This window comes from Hippocampus bargibanti, linkage group LG05, assembly GCF_051943395.1.
Source record: "Hippocampus bargibanti isolate YZ-2025 linkage group LG05, ASM5194339v1, whole genome shotgun sequence".
NCBI lineage: Eukaryota > Metazoa > Chordata > Actinopteri > Syngnathiformes > Syngnathidae > Hippocampus > Hippocampus bargibanti.
Genome location: NC_142738.1, coordinates 1,881,060 through 1,903,411, shown reverse-complemented (window position 1 = coordinate 1,903,411; position 22,352 = coordinate 1,881,060). Strand labels below are relative to the sequence as shown.

Genomic DNA, 22,352 nt, shown 5'->3' with positions numbered 1-22,352 from the left:
TCACAGCCCCGCTTTGTTCAGCGGAAATGTCGGTGCTGTTCGAAAGTCTGCGGCTTGGAATCGAAGCGGATTTACGTGGGACAAGAGATGTGAGACAATATGTTTCTGCTTTCAGGTTTTTGCTTTCAAAACCTAGCTTGCAGTAGACGTGCACATTCCGCCATGACGTCCCTGATCCACTGGTGAAAAGGATGCTTTGTTCGTCTCCTATTTCATCTGGAACTGCTATATACAACAAGGATGGTGCACAAAGTGCTTAATATTGAATGACTGTCCATGTCTTTTGTGTTGTGTCACATTATTTATTTTGTGGAATTGTCGCGGCTTGGAATTGAAGCGGATTTACGTCATTCTTTTTCTTAAGCTTAATATTTGCTTTCAAAACATAGCTTGTAGTCGATGTGCACATTCTGCCATGATGTCCCTGATCCACTGGTGAAAAGTTATTTTTATTTAATTTTTTTTATGTATTCATTGAAATTCATTTGGGCGGGCCGGTAGTCGAGTGGCGGAATTGTTGCGGCTTGGAATTGAAGCGGATTTACGTCATTCTTTTTGTCAATGGTTACTACAGCTTCATATTTGCTTCCAAAACTTAGCTTGCAGTCGACGTGCACATTCCGCCATAATGTCCCTGTTCCACTGGTGAAAAGGATGCTTGGATCGTCTCCTCTTTCATCTCTCTAGGTCTAGAGAGAGTGAGAGATCGGTCTCTAGGTCTAGAGAGAGAGCGAAAATCTAGGTCTAGAGAAAGAGAGATCGATCTCTAGGTCTAGATAGATAGACCTAGAGATCGATCTGTTGACCTAGAGATCGATCTGTAGATCTATCGATAGATCGTTCGATCTATCTATAGATACGATATATCGATCTATCTATCTATCTATCTATCGATAGATCGTTCGATCTATTGATAGATAGATAGACCTGATATATCGTATCTATAGATATACAGTGTAATAGATAGATCTATAGATATATATCAGAATCAGAAAACCTTTATTCATCCCACAATGGGGAAATTTGCAGTCCACAGCAGCAACATAACATAAATATATATCACATAACTATAAATAACATAAATATATATTGAAATAAATATAGATTTAAGTAAATATATTACATAAATTACATATATATACACAAACACACATATAGACGAATATAGGTGAGGCTGCACTCATTACTGGGATGAAAACCAAAGGATTGTAGTTTTCGGTGCCTGTTTAAACAAGTCGGGCAGCTCCTCGTATACCTCAAGGGGGAAATGAAGCAGATGCTTAGCTAGCGCCAACTCAATCTTCTCCGCTTGCGAGGCGGCTCACTTCTCCACCGGTGCCTTGGGACCAATTGTTTTAGCTTGCGCGCTATTGCGCCAGTGTAGCGTGTAGGTGCCTGCGGTGTGTGTCACCGGGGCCACGAGCTTGGCGCAACGTTGGACGGCGGATGTTTCTGGTCAAACAATATTATTTTTGATTGTAGCGGCGACAAGGGCTGAGCTAATAATTCACGCTGCAAACCTCACAGACCGCAAACGTTGCCTGTAATTTGCTGGGAGCGTACGATACCTTCATAGCAACCGACCGTACAGAGTCGGCGCAACGGAAAACAGTAGCGCGGCGTGGAAACGAGGGGTTTTCCTACGACTTTCCTGCCGTCCCGAAGCCTCTCAGACGTGGAGACACAGTGTCGGCGTTGGCACGACCTCATCGGGACTGTTTATTAGAATGCAAAATGTGGAAACTAAAGTCGACAATGGACAATTTTTTATTTTATTTATTTTTTTTTGGTCACTTTTCGGCGGGAAGTCTCTTGGTATAAAAATAGGGACTTTATTTCAAAGAGTTACATTTACTCTTTTAGGGAAAGACTCCAAATTAGCGTGCGTGGAGTTTTCCTCAGTTGAGGGCGCAATTAGGGGCGTTTGCGCCGTCGTGGGAGTGAAAACAGCTAGCTTACTTCGCTAGCCAAGCATACCTTTACATTCAGTGTTGGAGTGCCGTTCGGTTTTTGACTTGCTGGGGTTTATGCTAGCAAAGGAAGTTCAGCAGGAACTGCAACACCCTGCCCCCGATCTGTTGTGTGCGAAGACACCATGCCGGCCGGCCTCAGATTTGTTTTCTTATTTAACTAGCTATCTCGCTATCTATCTAGCTATCTATCAAGCTCACTTTGTATCTAGTTATGTGTCTAGTTATATAGCTATCAATCTAGCTATTTATCTAGCATGCTATGTAGGTATCTAGCTAGCTATCAATCTAGCTATCTATCTAGCTAGATGGCTATCTAGCTATCTATCTTGCTATCTAGCTAGCTAGCTAGGTATCTATCTTGCTATCTAGCTATCTCGCTATCTATCTATCTAGCTATCTATCTAGCTATCTATCGAGCTCACTATCTATCTAGCTAGCTATCTCGCTATCAATCTAGCTATTTATCTAGCTATCTAGCTATCTATCTAGCTATCTATCTAGCTCACTATCTACCTATCTATCTATCTATCTATCTATCTATCTATCTATCTATCTATCTATCTATCTATCTATCTATCTATCTATCTATCTATCTATCTATTTATCTATATATCTGGCTATCTATCTAGCTATCTATCTAGCTCACTATCTATCTATCTAGCTAACTATCTAGCTATCAATCTCGCTATTTATCTAGCTATCTATCTAGCTATCTAGCTAGCTAGTTATCTAGCTATCTATCTAGCTTTTTATCTAGCAATCTAGCTATCTATCTCGCCATCTATGACGTAGCACGCCATTCCTGAATTTGCTCGGGTTTAGTTTTTTTTTCATGGTTGAGTGCTGATAAAGTGCTGGTAAGACCTCTACTAATCTTTTCCCTTCCATGAGGGGGCAGCATTTCCCCTTTTCGCATTTTAGCGCTTTGTTACAGCTTCAGTTGTTGTTGCGCTATATAAACCAATATGTATGCATTGCATCGTATTTTGGACATCCACCCTCATTTCAAGCTCAAATAACTCCAAACCCATATCATTTAGGAATTAACTCTTTTTTTTTCCGATGAAAGAAGAGAGTCTAAAGTTTCTAACGCTGTATTGAATGTTTATGTAATCCTGAAACTCAATATTCTGTGGGTCCTGGAATTTGAGTGACAATGACAAAAACCCTGGCACTAGAGTGCACACATTTTTGCACATCGTTTGGCAGTGAATGAGTTAAGATCAAGCGCTAAATGAGCAGCATCCCAACAGTTGTATCCCGAATCCCCACGAAAATCATCATTCAAACGACAAATCCTTGCGAACTTGACATAGATCATTTTTCTTATCCCGATATTGGTCATCATCACGCTTTATCTATCTATCTATCTCGCTAGCTATATATCTAGCTATTTATTAGCTATTTAGCTATCTGGCTAGCAAATGCTCGCTAGTTATCTATGTATTAGCTATATATAGCTACCTGCCTAGCTAGCTATCAGCTACGTCCTAGAGAGTTTTGAAAGGCGATTTTAAATACAATGTATTATTATCAATCTTCTATTAGCTAACTAGCTAGCTAGCTTTCTATCTGTGTGTAAAATTCTCCACTGCGAGACTAATAAAGGCAAATCCAATCCAATCCGGGTTGAGTGAACGCTGGCGCGTGTGGCTGCCGCTGCTCACCCACAGAAAAACTTGACTGTAAAGTGACCTTGAGAGTTTTGAAAGCCGCTTATAAATGAAATTGATTATTATTATTATTATTATTTATGTTATGTCACCTCAAGTGCAGAGACGTCCAACCACCAGCAGGTGACACTTTTTCCTTTGTTCACTACAGCGCCATTTGTTTGCTCCCGCTTGTGCTTTCTGAGACGCAACTCACAACAGTTCATTGCCCTGCGTGTGTGTTTGTGTGTGTGTGTGTGTGTGTGTGTGTGTGTGTGTGTGTGTGTGTGTGTGTGTGTGTGTGTGTGTGTGTGTGTGTGTGTGTGTGTGTGTGTTGACGTCGTGACTGAATGTCCAGGATGGCCTTTAAAAAGCTTTCCTCTTCACGGCTCCATCAACAGGCGGGGGGGAGACCATTCAGCAGCACACAGTTGGACTCTGCTGTTAGCGTGTGTGTGTGTGTATATGTGTGTGTGTGTGTGTGTGTGTGTGTGTGTGTGTGTGTGTGTGTGTGTGTGTGTGTGTGTTCGTATGACTAGTCTTGTGAGCACCACTAACATTTTATATCAGATGTAGTGAGGACATTTTTGACAAGTGAGGACCTTGAGTTTTTCATTGTAAAGGCTTCTAGAGGGTCTCTATATGCATCTGTTAAAGTTTCAGAAAGGTCCTCACAAATTCACCCAAAATGATTTTTTTTTTTTGGTGTGTATTTTCATTTCACTTGAATTATTTAATCATTGAATTTCCCTGAATTAACATCAATTTTCATATTTGAATGAATGAATGTTTATGGTCTATTATTTTTATTTACCTATTGTCCTCATTCGCTCTCTCTAATCATATTATATATTAAACCGCGTTGATATTATTACAAGTACGGTGATACCTCAGCTTAGTTCGCTAACTAGCTAGCTAAGATTTAGTAAATAAGGATTTAAGTTCAGTAAATTTCACCTCAATCATTTCAACCCCCCATCCCCCTCCCCCACCTAAAAAAAATGAATACGTGGGAGGCAAATATGGTTCACTGCAAATTTTCACACTTAAACGGAACCAAGACGAATCCAAAATGTTAATTTTCCAGTGATTCAAAGGAAATGGCTTTTTAAAAATATAAATCAGCGCACGTGGCTTTTTACGACGGCTCAACCGTGGCGGTCGTCTGTGCTATGGGGGTGCCTTTGTGAGTCATCGGGAATTGAGTCATCACACACCCCCCCACCCAGAATACTCATGGTATGGTCCACGAGTCGTCGACTTGTGAACAACAATACAGAAAAAAAACATGATAATAATCATACATTTCATTTTCTAAGCGCCTTTCAAAACTCTCAATGTCACTTTACAGTCACAGCATCAGTTTTTCTGTGGGTGAGCAGCGGCAGCCACACGCGCCAGCGTTCGCTCAGCCTGGAAGTAACTCAAAAAGATTGAAAGCGAGCTAGCTAGCTAATGGATAGCTAAATAATAATAATAATAATAATAATACATTTCATTTTTAAGCGCCTTTCAAAACTCTCAATGTCACTTTACAGTCACAGGATCAGTTTTTCTGTGGGTGAGCAGCGGCAGCCACACGCGCCAGCGTTCGCTCAAACTGAAAAGATAGAACGTGAGCTAGCTAGCTAATTGATAGCTAAATAATAATAATAATAATAATAATACATTTCATTTATAAGCGACTTTCAAAACTCTCAAGGTCTCTTTACAGTCCCAGGATCAGTTTTTCTGTGGCAGCCACACGCGCTTGCGTTCGCTCAACCCGGAAGTAACTCAAAAAGATAGAAAGCAAGTTCGCTAGCTAATAGAAAGCTACTAATAATATAACATTGTATTTAAAAGCGCCGTTCAAAACGCTCAAGGACATGGCTAATAGATAGCTCACTAGCTAGATAGATAGCTGTAAAGCGAATAGCTAGCTAGCTTTACATTATACTACTTAGCACATTCAACTAGCTAGCTAATAGCCAGCTACTCATAATAATACATTGTATTTACAATTCACATTTCTATATTTTTATATTTGTTACTTTTTTTCAGAATATCTTTCTTACATCAGCTGCAATTAAATCGGAAGTAGCCTACGAGCTAATTTACGATTTTTTTATTTTTTTTTTCCCCACTTGAAAGAAAATCAGTTTTGACTTACGATGTCACACCCCCGACCCTAAAGTCAAAATGGTCGTTAAGAACTTTATTTATATTGGACGTCCAACCTCATTTAGCATAAATCACAAAGTGGATTGCCCAATTATTATTTTTTTTCCTGTTACAGATTGAATCTTTATACTCGGCTTTATTTTTTGATGAATGAAGAAGCCGCCGCCCCCGAAATTACGGATGGATTTGGTCTTTGATGACTCAACGGGATCGTCCATCAATACAGGAAAATAATACGGGTCGCTTAAAATGGAGACATTTTGGGGCCCCGATTTGGCGATTTTCACTTGGCAGCCGTTTTTGACGTTCATGTTGGTTGATATGTTATTTATTCCGTGTCGGAGGCCACTGGCGACAACGATTCAAAGTGTCCGTCGTCGTCTGGTCTTTGGTGTGAAAAGGTTTGGAGTCTGGAGGACTCTTGACGACGAGCCTGTCTCACCACCAGACCAGCGTGGCGGCTCCAGGGCGGCAAATACGCAACTGGGAAAGTTGGCAATTAAACTCACAAGCTAACTGACTATCTGGCTAGCTAGCTAGCTATTAGTTGCATGACTATCTAGGTGGCTGGCTATGTAGCTAGCTGGCCATCTGTTGGCTATCTACTATGTAATAGCTGGTTAGCTAGCTTTCTATCTATTTACTTCCGGTTAGAGTGAACGAACGCTGGCGCGTGTGGCTGCCGCTGCTTACCCACAGAAAACGTATCCTGTGACTGAAAAGTGACCTTGAGAGTTTTGAAAGGCGTTTATAAATGAAAGGTATTATTATTATTATTATTATTATTATTATTAAGCGAGCTTGCTAACTAATGGATGGCTAATAAATAATAATAATACATTTCACTTATAAGTGCCTTTCAAAACTCTCAAGGTCATTTTACAGTCACAGGATCAGTTTTTCTGTGGGTGGGCAGCGGCAGCCATACGCGCCATTGTTCACTGAACCTGGAAGTAACTCAAAAAGATAGAAAGCGAGCTTGCTAGCTAATGGATAGCTAATAAATAATAATAATAATAATAATAATAATAATACATTTCACTTATAAGTGCCTTTCAAAACTCTCAAGGTCATTTTACAGTCACAGGATCAGTTTTTCTGTGGGTGGGCAGCGGCAGCCATACGCGCCATTGTTCACTGAACCTGGAAGTAACTCAAAAAGATAGAAAGCGAGCTTGCTAGCTAATGGATAGCTAATAAATAATAATAATAATAATAATAATAATAATACATTTCACTTATAAGTGCCTTTCAAAACTCTCTAGGTCACTTTACAGTCACAGGATCAGTTTTTCTGTGGGTGGTGTGATGGAGTGAAAATCCCACAGGATAGGAAACAATGTATTATTTTTTTGTGTGTGTTCAGAATTAATTTTTGAAATCAAATTATTTTTTGGGGGGCACGTGAAAATTACATAGAATAAGAAATAACCAATCTGTATTTATTTATTTATTTTATTTTTTGGATAGGGAGAGGTTTGGCAGGGGGATGAAAATCCCACAGAATTATTTGTTTTGAAAATACCACAATATAGCAAATTAGCATTTTGCATTTTTTTACATATACATTTTTTGTATTTATTTATTTATTTATTTATTTATTTACTTTTTATTCATGTATTTAATTTTTATTTATTTATTTATTTATTTTTGGATAGGGAGAGGTTTGGCAGGAGGATGAAAATCCCACAGAATTATTCCTTTTTTGGAGGGGTGAAAATACCACAGTATAGCAAATTAGCATTTTTTATGTATACGTTTTTTGTATTTAAGTGTTTTATTTATTTATTTATTTTTCAGGAGGACGCAAGTAGGGGGTGAAAATCCCACAAGGGGGAGATTATTTTACATTTTTTTTGCTACTACCGATTTTATAATGTATTCATTTTTTTGATTGACTTGTTTTTATTTATTTAATTTTGATTAATGTAATTTTTTATTTATCTATTTAATATTTATTATTTATTTGTTTGTTTGTTTGTTTGTTTGTTTATTTGTAAAGAGGGTTGGGGGTGAAAATCCCACAAGATAGGAAACTACCAATTTTTTTATGTATTCTTTTTTTGATTGACTGTTTATTTATTTATTTAATATTTATTTATGTATTTAATATGTATTCATTTATTTATTTATTGATTTATTTATTTAATTTTAATTAATTAAATTTGTATTTATGTATTTAATATTTATTTATTTGTTTGTTTGTTTGTAAAGAGGGTTGGGGGTTAAAATCCCACAAGATAGGAAACTACCAATTTTTTAATGTATTATTTTTTTAATGTAATAGTTTTTATTTAGTTATTTATTGATGTATTTTTGTAACAGTTCCAAAAAAAAAACCAAAAAAAAACTTTAAAATGTATGAAGGTGACCAAGAAGTAAATGAGGTGGAAAACAGCCGCGTGGTCAGCGAGTGAACTTCCTCTTTTCTGCGTTGCCGTGGAAACCGCCATGACTTGATGGGCTTCTTTGGAGCAAACCCCCCCCCCCCCCCCCCCCCCGAGCGTATTACACAACATGCATCCAAAAAGACGCCTGCCTGGAAACGTCTTTGTTTTCTGCTGCTCGAGTGAGGACGGACGGACGGACGGACGGACGCACGGACGCTGCCGTCCAAGCCCCTCGGACGTCTTTTTTTTTTTTTCACCTCAACTGGATTTTTTATTCTTTTCTTTTCTTTTTTCTTCTTTTTTTTCTAGACAAGAGGCCTTTGTGGCCATGAGGGGAGTCGCTGAGGACTCTGGGATGTCTCAGCCCAGGCCTTCTCTGGTTTTGGACTGTTAGCGTGCTATCTCTCTCTCTCTCTCTCTCTCTCTCTCTCTCTCTCTCTCTCTCTCTCTCTCTCTCTCTCTCTCTCTCTCTCTCTCTCTCTCTCTTACTCTCTCTCTCTCTCTCTCTCTCTTACTCTCTCTCTCTCTCTCTCTCTCTCTCTTTCTCTCACTCTTTCTTTCTCTCTCTCTTTTTTCCTCCCAGGCTCTCTCTCTCTCTCTCTCTCTCTCTCTCTCTCTCTCTCTCTCTCTCTCTCTCTCTCTCTCTCTCTCTCTCTCTCTCTCTCTCTCTCTCTCTCTCTCTCTCTCTCTATATATATATATATATATATATATTTTTTTTTTCTCTCTCTCTCTATTTCTCTCTTTCTCTCTCTCTCTGTCTCTCTCTCTTTCCCTTCCCCCCTCTTTCTCTCTCTCTCTATTTCTCCATCTTTCGTTGTCTCTCTCCCCTCCCCTCCCCTCTCTCTCTTTTTCTCTCTTTATCTCTTTTTCTTTCTCTTTTGTTCTCTTTCTCTCTCTCTCTCTCTCTTTTTTCTCCCGTGTATCTCTCTCTCACCCCCTCTCTCTCTGTCTCTCTTTTTCTCAGTCTATCTATCTATCTATCTATCTATCTATCTATCTATCTATCTATCTATCTATCTATCTATCTATCTATCTATCTATCTATCTATCTATCTATCTATCTATCTATCTATCTATCACAAGGTCAAACCAAAGCTGGCAGGGATGCAAGAATCTTTCAAAACAAACACACACACACACACACACACACAAAATGGCGACGCCAAAGCACCTCCATTGTCGTCCGAGGAGACGGCGGGAATTTGAACATGGCGGCCGTTAGCGCTCGGCGTTGCTGCACGCAAGGTGCTACCGTTGCGGAATTCAGCACTTTGGACAGCACCTAGACCGCCTCTCAACGCACAAAAAAAATCCCAAACGCTGCACTCCCAAAAAAGAGGCTCCCGGAATGCTTTGTGCTCACAAACGGGACCGCATTCCTACAAAAGTGCAGTAGGTAACCGGGGGCCATCTTGCTTTTACCTGACCAAGATGGCCGCAAGTTCGGTTGATTTGTTCCGAAATGGCGGACGTTGTGGGGAGCCTTAAAATGGACTTTGACCATAATAATAATAATAACTACACAATATATACCTTATTTTATGTAGGAGAGGTTTCTGTAAAGATGTAATCGTAATAGTAATAGTAGTAGTAATAGTAGTAATAGTCATAATAGTAGTAATAGTCATATTCATCGTCATATTCATCGTCATAGTCATAATAATAGTAATAATAATAATAATGGATGGATGGATTGGATGAATTTGCCTTTATTAGTCTCGCAGTGGAGAAATTTACATTTCGCAGCAGCAAAATTATGAAAGAAATGAAAGTAGAAAAGCAAAATACAGGAGCTGCTGGAAAGGCAGCCACTCTCGCGGCGCCGTCTTGAAGTCAAAAGAACAAAATAATAATAAATAATAGTAATCATAATAAATTAGATTTCAAGTGCCTTTCAATTTCTGGGTCACACTTTGAGACTTGATTTTCTGGATGGGGGTTCGCACAGCAAAACGTTTGCTTTCAATGTAGCTTTTTTGGTCTTTTCTCTTGTCTTTATTCTTATTTATTTTTTCTTCTCTTCACTTCTTTTTATCTAGCTGTCCAGCTATCAAGTTATCAAGCTATCTAGCTGGCTATCTAGCTAGCTATCAAGCTACCTAGCTATCAAGCTATCTAGCTAGATATAATAATAATAATATAATAATAATGATAATGTTACCTAGCTAGCTAGCTATTTCATATCTATTAGCTATTTATTAGCTTTCTATTAGCTATATGTTAGCTGTTTGGCTGCATGGCTATCTAGCTAGCTATCTGTTAGCTATATGGCTGTCTATCTAGTTACCTAGATAGCTAGCTATATATTAGCTATCTATTGACTAGCTTTCTATCTATTTGAGTTATGGGTTGTGTGAACGCTGGCGCGTATGGCTGTCGCTGCTCACCCACAATAAGAATTATTCTGTGTGTGTGTGTGTGTGTGTGTGTGTGTGTGTGTGTGTGTGTGTGTGTGTGTGTGTGTGTGTGTGTGTGTGTGTGTGTGTGTGTATATATATATATATATATATATATATATATATATATATATAGATTTGATGTTTATTAGCTATCTATTAGCTATATGTTAGCTGTCTGGCTGGATGGCTATCTAGCTAGCTGTCTATTAGCTGTCTGGCTAGCTATCTAGCGAGCTATCTATTAGCTATAGGGCTGTCTATCTATCTATCCATCTATCTATCTATCTATCTATCTATCTATCTATCTATCTATCTATCTATCTATCTATCTATCTATTGGCTATTAGCTAGCTGGCTAGCTTTCTATCCATTTGAGTTATTCCGTGTCGAGTGAATGCTGGAGCGTGTGGCTGCCGCTGCTCACCCACAGTAAAAATTATCCTGTGTGTGTATCTATTTGCTATTTATTAGCTAACTATTATCTATCTGGTTGCTGTCTCGCTGGATTGCTATCTAGCTAGCTGTCTATTAGCTGTCTGGCTATCTATTATTATTATTATTATTATTGTTGTTATTGTTATTATTATTATTATTGTTGTCAAATTGTCCAAAAGTGTCAAAAGTCTTTATTTTCCTTATTTTTGGTCACACCGTCACACTTCCCAACCCTCTTTTTTTTTCCAGGCAGTCGGGAAGCGGCGTTCACCTACGCCATCACGGCAGCGGGCGTGGCCCACGCCATCACGGCGGCGTGCAGCCAGGGCAACCTGAGCCAGTGCGGCTGCGACCGTGAGAAGCAAGGCTACTACAATCAAGAGGAAGGCTGGAAGTGGGGCGGATGCTCGGCCGACATCAAGTACGGCATCGAGTTCTCCCGCCGCTTCGTCGACGCCCGGGAGATTAAGAAGACCCCAAGGCGCCTGATGAACCTGCACAACAATGAGGCGGGGAGAAAAGTATGACTTAGTTGCCCTTCATCAACTATGTGTGTGGATACTATATTTCAGCTAGCTATCTCGCTATCTAGCGAGCTAGCTAGCTATCTCGCTATCTTGCTATCTATCTAGCTGTCTATTTAGCTATTTAGCTATTTAGCTGTCTATCTATCTATCTATCTATCTATCTATCTATCTATCTATCTATCTATCTATCTATCTATCTATCTATCTATCTATCTATCTATCTATCCAGCTAACCATCTAGCTAACCATCTAGCTAACTATGGATTGCTAGCTAGATAGATGACAAAGTAGATAAATATCTATCTAGCTAACCGGCTATCTATTTAGCTAGCTGTGCATTGCTAGCTAGCTAGATAACTAAATAGATAAATATCTATCTAGCTGTCTAGCTATCCATCTAGTTATCTATCTATCTAGCTAACTATGGATTGCTCGCTAGATATATAGCTGCTATCTATCTATCTATCTATCTATCTATCTATCTATCTATCTATCTATCTATCTATCTATCTATCTATCTATCTATCTATCTATCTATCTATCTAGCTAACTATGGATTGCTAGCTAGATAGATGACAAAGTAGATAAATATCTATCTAGCTAACCGGCTATCTATTTAGCTAGCTATGCATTGCTAGCTAGATAGATAACTAAATAGATAAATATCTATCTAGCTGTCTAGCTATCCATCTAGTTATCTATCTATCTAGCTAACTATGGATTGCTAGCTAGATATATAGCTGCTATCGAGCTAGCTATCTAGCTATCTGTGTAGCTATCTATCTATCTATCTAGCTATCTGTGTATCTATCTATCTATATCTATCTAGCTAGCTAGCTGTCTATCTATCTATCTATCTATCTATCTATCTATCTATCTATCTATCTATCTATCTATCTATCTATCTATCTATCTATCTATCTATCTATCTATCTATTAGCTAGCTTTCTATCTATCTATCTATCTATCTATCTATCTATCTATCTATCTATCTATCTATCTATCTATCTATCTATCTATCTATCTATCTATCTATCTATGGATTGCTAGCTAACATCTCTCTCTTTCTATATTCATTTTTTTACATTCATATATATCTACATTTATCATAATTTTCAGCACAAGTAATTTAGCGCCTTTTGCTAGCATTGATCTCTGTCGTCATTGAACAAAATCCCAATCTGTACGTCGTACAGTCGAAAACATCTTCCCCGTGGATTGTCCGTCATGGCGTATAGTATTTCCCCACGTGTGTGAGCAAAGCCAAGAAATTCCATTGAAAAAAAAATACATAAAAAAGAAACGCTCTCTCCAGTCATAAAATCAAGACGAATGAGCTGATAAAAAGGCTCTTTAAGCTGTGACTGGACGGCTATAAAAAGCTCACAAACGTGCGTAAATCAGCCGTCGCCGTTTGATGTGATGTGTAGCGTGTGTGTGTGTGTGTGTGCGTGCGCAATTTGACGGACACGCTGGAAGTCGACGTTTCCATCTATTTGTCAGGGTACTCGGGCGCACCACATTCTTTTGTGGCTTTTCAGTTCTTGACATTTTTTGGAAGTTGTCGTCGCCGTGACGACCGGACCAGACTGGATCGTGAGCCTGCGAAAGAATCAGCGATCAACTCCCGCGTCATGTGTTTAAAGGACAACCGACACCATTTTTTTGGTTCCTGACATCAGAAAAACGTTTTATAGCATCTAAAATAGCCAAAACACACAGTATGATATTTTTAGTCAAATGCAAAACAGCAATAAAAATGTCCCAAAACTGCCAGATTCAGAAAGTCCAGCCCCCTTGTTTGTGACGTCACGCCAGGATACTTCTTCACAAACTGCCTTGCTCCAGAATCAAAACGATGGCTTCAGAGAGTTCAGATTCGGATTAAAAGATGCTTTCTTGTTACTCATCCAGTTATGAATATGATTCAAATAGTTCTGAAGAGGAAAGCATAAATGTTTGCAATCGATTAAAGAAGTCCTTCAGTATCAATTCGAGCTGTCTGGACTCCAATATAGCGCCTAGTAAATGCACAAGATGGAGCACTATTTCGCTATATATCTAGCTGGCAATCCATAGATAGCTAGATAGATAGATACGTAACTAGCTGGATAGCCGATTAGCTACATAGCTAGATAATAATAATAATAATACACATTTAACACACACACACACACACACACACACATTTAACTCTGACTTCCGACTTTTAACTCTGAATTCCGATTTTTAACTCTGCATTCCGATTTTGATCTCTGAATTCCGATTTTTTTACTCAGAATTCCAACTTTTAATTTTAACTCTGACTTCCTATTTTAACTCAATTCCGACTCTTAACTCTGAATTCCGACTTTTAACTCCTAATTCCGATTTTTGTCTCTGAATTCCGATTTTTTTACTCAGAATTCCGACTTTTAACTCTGAATTCCGATTTTTGTCTCTGAATTGCGATTTTTTTTTTTTTTTTTTACTCAGAATTCTGACTTTTAACTCTGAATTCCGACTTTTAACTCTGAATTCCGACTTTTAACTCTGACTTCCTATTCTAACTCTGAATTCCGACTCTTAACTCTGAATTCTGACTTTTAACTCTGAATTCCGACTTTTCACTCTGAATTCCGATTTTTTTTTTACTCAGAATTCTGACTTTTAACTCTGAATTCCAACTTTTGACTCACAATTTTGACTTTTAACTCTGAATTCCGACTTTTGACTCACAATTCCGACTTTTAACTCTGAATTCTGACTTTTAACTCTGAATTCCGACTTTTAACTCTGAATTCCGATTTTTAACTCTGAATTCCAACTTTTAACTCTGAACTCGGCGGGTGGAATAAAAACCCTTGCCACACAAGCTACCACATCATGGAACAACTCATCTTTGGTCAATGCTCAACTTCTATTTATCTTCAGCTTGAAATGTGAACAGCTTTGGCAGATTTTATGATGATTATTTTTTTTTCAAACTATAAAATATGATATGATGCACATGTTACCCACATGCCGACGTGTTGTAATGGCTCGCGTCAGCTTCCCCCCCTCTGGCGAAATCTTTCCACTGTGACGTCACGCGTACTTAGTTGGTCGCTTGGTGAATACTTAATAACTGTCATTGGAAACCAAACCGTGACATGTCATCTGTCAAAGCTCTCCGCTGGTTCCGCTCAGACGTATCGGGGGAAAAAAATCCCGGCCGGACGGTGACAGCTTAACATAATATCACTTATGTTTAATGCCAGCAACACCACAACTTACAAAATGTAACATTTGTAATGAATGCCGACTACCATTAACACAAACATATACAAAAAAAGAAAATAAAAATAAGCATAAGTAAATAAACAAATAATAAAATACATATACGAATAAATAAATATATTTATATTTATATAACTAAATAAATAACCATTGAAACAAATACACAAAAAATAAATACACAAGTAAACATAATAAAAACAAATAAACAAATAAATACATTATTTAATAAACAAATAAATAAATACATGAACAAATAAATACATAACCATTTAAACAAATATGCAAAAAATAAATACACAAGTAAATAAACAAATAAATAAATATTAATAAACAAAGACACAAACCAAAAAACATAAATAAACACATTCATAAATAACCATTTAAACAAATAAATAACCATTTAAAAACATACACAAAAGATAAATACACCAGCAAACAAATAAATAAATATACAAATCTGCAAAACTTAAATACACAAGTAAATAAACAAATAAATATACAAATAAATAAATAGCCATTTAAACAAATAACTAACCATTTAAAAATTATGTGAAAAATAAATAGACAAATAAACAAATAAATAAATTCATTAATAAATCACAACGTAAACAAATGAATAGCTATTTAAACAAATACCAAAAATATAAATATGCAAGTAAATAAACAAATATACATATAAATAAATAAATAAGCATTTCAACAAATAACTAACCATTTAAAAAAATGCAAAAAATAAACACATGTGAATAAACAAATAAAAAAATATACAAATACGCAAAAAAATGAATACACAAGTAAATAAATAAATAACATTTTTTTTTAAAATTCGCAAAGAATAAATATGCAAATAAGTAAATAAATATACAAATATCCCAAAAACAAACACATTAGTAAATACATAAATAAATATACAAATACATAACCATTTAAACAAATAACCATTTGAAAATATGCAAAGATATGCAAGTAAAAAAAACACATTAGTAAATACATAAGTAAATATACAAAAAAATAAATACATTAATATATACATACATAAATCCACAAACAAATAAATACATAGGTGAATGAATGAAGAAAAAATAAATGAATGAATGAATGAAAAAATGAAAAAATAAATAAATACACAAACAAATAAATAAATAAGTGAATGAATAAACAAACAAATAAATAAATACACAAACAAATAAATACACAAACAAATACATAAGTGAATAAATGAATGAATAAATAAATAAAAACACACACGAATAAATACACAAACGAATAAATACATAAGTGAATAAATGAATAAATAAATAAATAAATCGCTAAATAAATAAATGCAAATATGAAAAAAAATGAAAAACTGAATAAATAAATATAGATAAATAAATAAATGAAAATACGAAAGAATGAAAACACAAATAGATAGATGAATGAATACATACAGACGTAAATCAAATGTATTCCACCGCACAGGTTCTGGAAGAACGAATGAAGCTGGAATGCAAGTGCCACGGCGTGTCGGGCTCCTGCACCACCAAAACGTGTTGGACGACGCTGCCCAAGTTCCGAGAGATCGGCTACGTGCTCAAAGACAAGTACAACCAAGCCGTGCACGTGGAGGTGATGCGGGCCAACCGCCTGCGCCAGCCCAGCCACCTCAAGGTCAAGCAGACTCAGGGCTACCGCAAGCCCATGGACACCGACCTGGTGTACGTGGAAAGGTCGCCCAACTACTGCGAGGAGGACGCGGCCACGGGTAGCGTCGGCACGCGGGGCCGCCTGTGCAACCGCACCTCGCCGCACACGGACGGCTGCGACCTGATGTGCTGCGGACGCGGCTACAACACGCATCAGTATACCAAAGTGTGGCAGTGCAACTGCAAGTTCCAGTGGTGCTGCTTCGTCAAGTGCAACACGTGCAGCGAGCGGACCGAGGTCTTCACGTGCAAGTAAAGGAGGCCCGGCGGCGAGGATCCAGTGGAGACATTTTGGGTTTTTTTTTTTTTTGGTTTTGTTGCCATTGACGCCATCGGCCCTTCGGGGGCTTCGTTTTGCACACATGAATCTTTACGTTGCTTTTCACACAGTAAAATGCAAACTAATGGCACGTGACTTCAACGCGACGAGTGACTGCAACATGAGGGACAGTTTAACCCCACACCCCCCCGAAGCGCACCCCTCCCCCCAAAAGGTGAGAAGTGCATTTTGAGAACCACCAGAGTGAAAACCTCAGTGGTTTTTTTTCTTTTTTTGGTGGTGAGGACGGGGGGCTGTATTGGAGACGGATGACCTTGGAGCGCACATTGGGACATTTTTTCGAAGCAAGGTGCGTTGAGGTGTACCAAAAAATACAAACATTAAAAAAAAATTATATATATATATATATGCACGAATATATATGAGAGTGTATATATACACGAATATATATTAGTGTGTATATGCACGAATATATATTAGTGTGTATATGCACGAATATATATTAGTGTGTATATGCACGAATATATATTAGTGTGTATATGCACGAATATATATTAGTGTGTATATGCACGAATATATATTAGAGTGTGTATATGCACAAATATATATTAGTGTGTGTATATGCACGAATATATATTAGTGTGTGTATATGCACGAATATTTATTAGTGTGTATATATACACGAATATATATTAGTGTGTATATATACACGAATATATATTAGAGTGTGTATATGCACGAATATATATTAGTGTGTGTGTATATGTACGAATATATATTAGTGTGTATATACGAATATATATATATTAGTGTATATATACGAATATATATATATATACGAATATATATATATATATATATATTCTTATATATATATATATATATATATATAAGAATATATATATATATATATATATATATATATATATATATATATATATATATATATATATATATATAAAAGATATATATATATATATATGAGTGTGTATATATACGAATATATATAGTTACCAACTGGAATAAGGTGGAGTTAATGTTAGTCTTCCAGTCACACTGGAACTGTCTGTACTGAACACTGAAAAATAAATTGTTTATTTATGTAATAGTATCTTTAAAAAAAAAAACAAGCAAACAAACAAAAACAAAAAACAAAGCACTAACGGGTAGAGATGTCTCCTTTTTTGTGTTCTAAGTGTAAAGAAAGTACTTTAGGAGCTCTGACTGAAGTCTGTAAGAAAACACCCCATTTGACCCTTCAACACCTCATCTTCTCTTGGTAAAAAGAGCATCACCGAAAAAAAGAACAAACACCCAAAAAATGTCCGCCATTCCCAACACTTTGTCTCGATTTAAGTGTTGCGTCGTGTGTTTTGTTTGCGCGCGCGGTCGCTGGCGCGCAGCGACGTCTTGTTGGATGTTGCAGCGGCGGGAATGTTCCTGGAAGCCGAATGTTGTTGTCCGGTGCTGCACTGATACTTTCTCTTCAGTCGTGCGAAATAAAAAGTCCCCCTTTTGAAAAGTACTCGCTAAGTCACATTTCTTTGACTTCGCCTTGAATCTTTCCGTTGCCTCGACACACGCTTGCATAATAATAATAATAATAATCATCATCATCATCATAGATAGATGGCTAGCTATCTAGATAGCTAAATTGCTAGCTAGCTAGCTATATAGATGGCTAGAGAGATGGCTAGCTAGCTAGATGGCTAGCTAGATAGATGGCTAGATAGCTATATAGACGGCTAGCTAGCTAGCTAGCTATATAGATGGCTGGCTAGCTATATGGCTAGATAGATGGCTGGATAGCTAGATAGCTAGCTAGCTAGATCAATGGCTAGATAGGTAGATGGCTCGATAGATAGCTATGTAGATGATTAGATAGATAGCTATCTAGCTAGCTAGATAGATAGCCAGCTAGCTAGCTAGATCAATGGCTATCTAGCTAGCTGGCTATCTAGCCAGCTAGCTAGATAGATAAATAGCTAGCTCAATAGCTAGATATGCGCTTGAACAACAGCTGAAGCTGGAAGCTGGAAATTCTGCCCTCTTGTGGAACATTGCCAGAGGCCATGGCCAGCGCTTTATCGGCACCTAGTGAAGAAAAGCCAAAACAGTGACATATGCGGGAATGTCGCTGTACGTCATATTTTCAATTCCCGAATACATTCGTGAATGGCATTGAATGAGTTAATTATAACCAACCAATGAGGGTTTTGTATTTTGGATTAAAAAAAATAATAATAATAAACACACTTTCTCCTTCTTCTTTTCCTTTCGGCTTTTCTATAAAGATCAGTGAAAATTAGCTATTATAACTTGGGGGTAGCAAAACAACACAGAACAACATGTCCTTGGACCCAAAGTTTAGGAATCCACATTTTTCATTTTACGGCTTGTAGCATGTTGCTACAAGAATGTTTCTGCTCTGTCGAACCCCCCCGCTCATAACCAAGCCTATTATTTCCATAAATCCTCCCCCCCCGCCCCCCTTTCAAGGAAAAACACACAAAGTTAAAAATCTGCTCATCATTCTTTGTGTCAATGTCAAATGTCTCTTCCTCTGCATTCCAATAAGGCTTTTAATACACCAGCTAGTAGTTTTGTTAAAGAGGTATAAATCATTCAAAATGAACGACATGTACAGTGGTACCTTGGCTTACGAACTTAATTGGTTCCCAAAGTGTGTAATGCGAAAAGTGTGTATGCCAAAAATTAATTTCACATAGGAAACCATGAAAATGAAAATAATCCGTTCCCAGGTCCCCATAAAACATAATTTTCAATAATAAGCCTTAAAACTACACAAAATAGACCTTATTTTATGTATAATAAATGTGCTATGGTATTCTAATTAAAGAAATAAAACTGTACCGTATAATAAAGTGATTTTATTTACCTTTGTGATGGTTTTCGATGGCTTGATGGAATGGAGTGGCCTGTTTCATCAGCATTAAACATTTGATGAGGAACGTAGCCTTCTCCTTTCACCATCTTGAGGAATGATCCCTTGTAGGTGTTTTCTCTGCGATACTTTTACCTAGTTCCTCATCAATTGTGTTCTGTTCAGCTGGGTTGATAGCTTTTTGCAACAAGTGTACAGATGGCTTGTGCGGGTTATTTGTGGAGCGTGATTGATGGGATATTTTAACCTTGCAGTCTACACTCTGCTTTTGAACTATCAAAGTTGAAACCAGTCCAAATTTCACTGTTTTCTATCCATTTTCTCAGTCTTTCTCTGCTGTCTGCTTGTCTCTTTAATGTTTAACCCACCCCCCTCACTGCTGCGTTCTTGACCAATCACGTGGCTTTAACCAAAGACTGGGGGCGGGGAATAGAGGACAAAAAAAGTCGACTGCCATTTTCTTGTTAGGAGAACGGGCTTGTTCGCAAACGACACATCACTTATTGTGGCGCTCCGTGTGTATCGCAAAAAATAGTTCGTACGCCAAGGTAAAATGTTCATAAATTTAACGTTTGTAAACCGAAAAGTTCATTATTCAGCGAGTAGAAACCCTTCTCAAATTGGAGGACCTAAATTGTGGGCGCTATGGCAGCACGTTACCTCATTGCGTCACTTTGCGTGATGATGTACTTTTAATGCCAATGCGGTAAATGAACGAGAGGTGAAAAAAGTCCACGTTTTGTAGGTTGGGAGATGATAAAATATTGTCATCATCGGATATGAATCTGCACGCAAAAATGTACCTTTGTGGTAGGAACGCTTTTTTCCCGTTTGATTTATAGTACACTTTAAAAACAGCAATGGCTTCATCCAAATTCCTACCCAGGGTTGGATTTCCTTTAAGAGGCTAAAAGTTCCTTTAGTAGTAGTAGTAGTAGTGGTCGTCGTTCAAGGAAATACATTGCTTTCATAAGATGGAAACCAAGGGTCATAAATTCAATGACAACAGCAGGGGCCTCAACATTGAACCCTGTGGAACGCCAGGGATAAAGTGGAAGCAATAACAGCTACCAAGTAGTATCTCAACATCGATTTTTTTAACAGAACGGGCTACTCAAATGCATCTGACCGAACTTTTGTCATTTGATTCTTGACATTCAGTCTAATAATAATAATAATAAATAATATAAGCGCCTTTCAAAACTCTCAAGTTCACTTTACAGTCACAGGATAAGTTTTTCTGTGGGCCAGCAGCGGCAGCCACACGCGTCAGACGTTTGACATGTCCAAGACTCTGAATTAATGAACAATGTGTTGAACAAAAACAAGACAAAATGTTAAGAAAAGATCAATAGTATTGATTTATAAACAATTCAAGATGGCCTAAATCTCGCAGATTGAAAATTGAAGTTTAATTTTTTTGCTGTATTTGTGTCTAAAAATATTGCTGGATGTGACTTATGTTCACCTTGGCGGAAGTTTGAGCTCAAAAGACTGCTCTTGTTGTGTTATTCATTTTGTCATTTAAAAATAAAAAAAATAAATACATAAACACGTGACAGAAATAAATCAATCAATAAATAAATTCAGCAATAAACGCATAAATAAATTCATAAATACATACATAAATAAATAAACACACATATAAATAAATAAATGCATAAATAAATACACCCATAAACAAATCAATACACACAAATAAGTAAATAAATACTTAAATAGATACACACAAATAAATAAATACATACATACATACATAGATACACACATAAATAAATACACACATAAATAAATAAATACATACATACATACATAGATCCACACATAAACTAATAAATACACAAATAAATAAATACACATAACCACATAATAAATAAATAATACACACAAACACTAAATAAATAAATAAACTGGCATGACATTCGAACACAAAATGATCTCTACAAACATAGCATAATCCTAAAAAAAAATATTTAAAAGGCACCCGATTACACCCTGGCAAATGCTCCACTGGCAGAGCAAAGCCCAATCGGAGGGTGTTGAAGAGTGTCATGCAAATGAGCTTTTAAAATGAAGAAGAAGGCGACTCAGTGTTCCCTTTTGTTTTCAGACACACATTGAGCCCCAAAAAAGTTCTCATTAAGATGGACCGGATGGCTCGACGGGAACAAGGATGTGCATGTATAGGCCGGAAAAGTGTCAAAAAGGGCCCTTGGGAGAAGGAGCTAATTGAGAGGATCTGGCAACGGCAGCGTATTCAGCTGAAGAATCAACCGTGTGCGACACATGCTAACGCTACAGCGCCGTTCGACAAGATGATTGACAATCACGCAGAGAGCTCAGATCGCCACAGACGCAAAGTTAAAAATGGTTTCTTACATTCCAACCTTTCTTATCGAACGTAATGAGTTTGTTATTGCATCATAATGCAAGAATTGAACAGAAAAGGCAAAACGATAATGGCATATAAGATGAAAAAAGGGGAAACCGTTTTTATAATCACTTCTTTAATAATAATAATAATAATACATTTCATTTATAAGCGCCTTTCAAAACTCTCAAGGTCACTTTACAGTCACTGGATCAATTTTTCTGCGGGTGAGCAGTGGCAGCGTTCCCTCAACCCAAAAGTAACTCAAATAGATAGATAGCTAGCTAACAGATAGCTAATAGATAGCCAGC

General features: G+C 37.2%; 1 protein-coding gene across 3 annotated transcripts in view; it reads left to right on the top strand.

Annotated features, from left to right (window-relative positions):
* The window catches only part of wnt7bb (wingless-type MMTV integration site family, member 7Bb), a 44,263-nt gene extending 22,360 nt beyond the window's left edge, over positions 1 to 21,903 (top strand). For 2 of the 3 annotated variants that reach the window (XM_088997344.1, XM_088997343.1), the window contains exons 3-4: positions 11,265 to 11,536; positions 16,262 to 17,166. In XM_088997344.1, the coding sequence (XP_088853470.1) occupies positions 11,265 to 11,536; positions 16,262 to 16,741 (752 nt within the window). In that variant the 3' untranslated portion in view covers positions 16,742 to 17,166. Of the gene's footprint in view, positions 1 to 11,264; positions 11,537 to 16,261; positions 17,167 to 21,780 lie in introns of those variants that run through there. The other variant, XR_016115069.1, reaches the window with a different exon arrangement.
* The last annotated feature ends 449 nt before the right edge of the window (positions 21,904 to 22,352 follow it).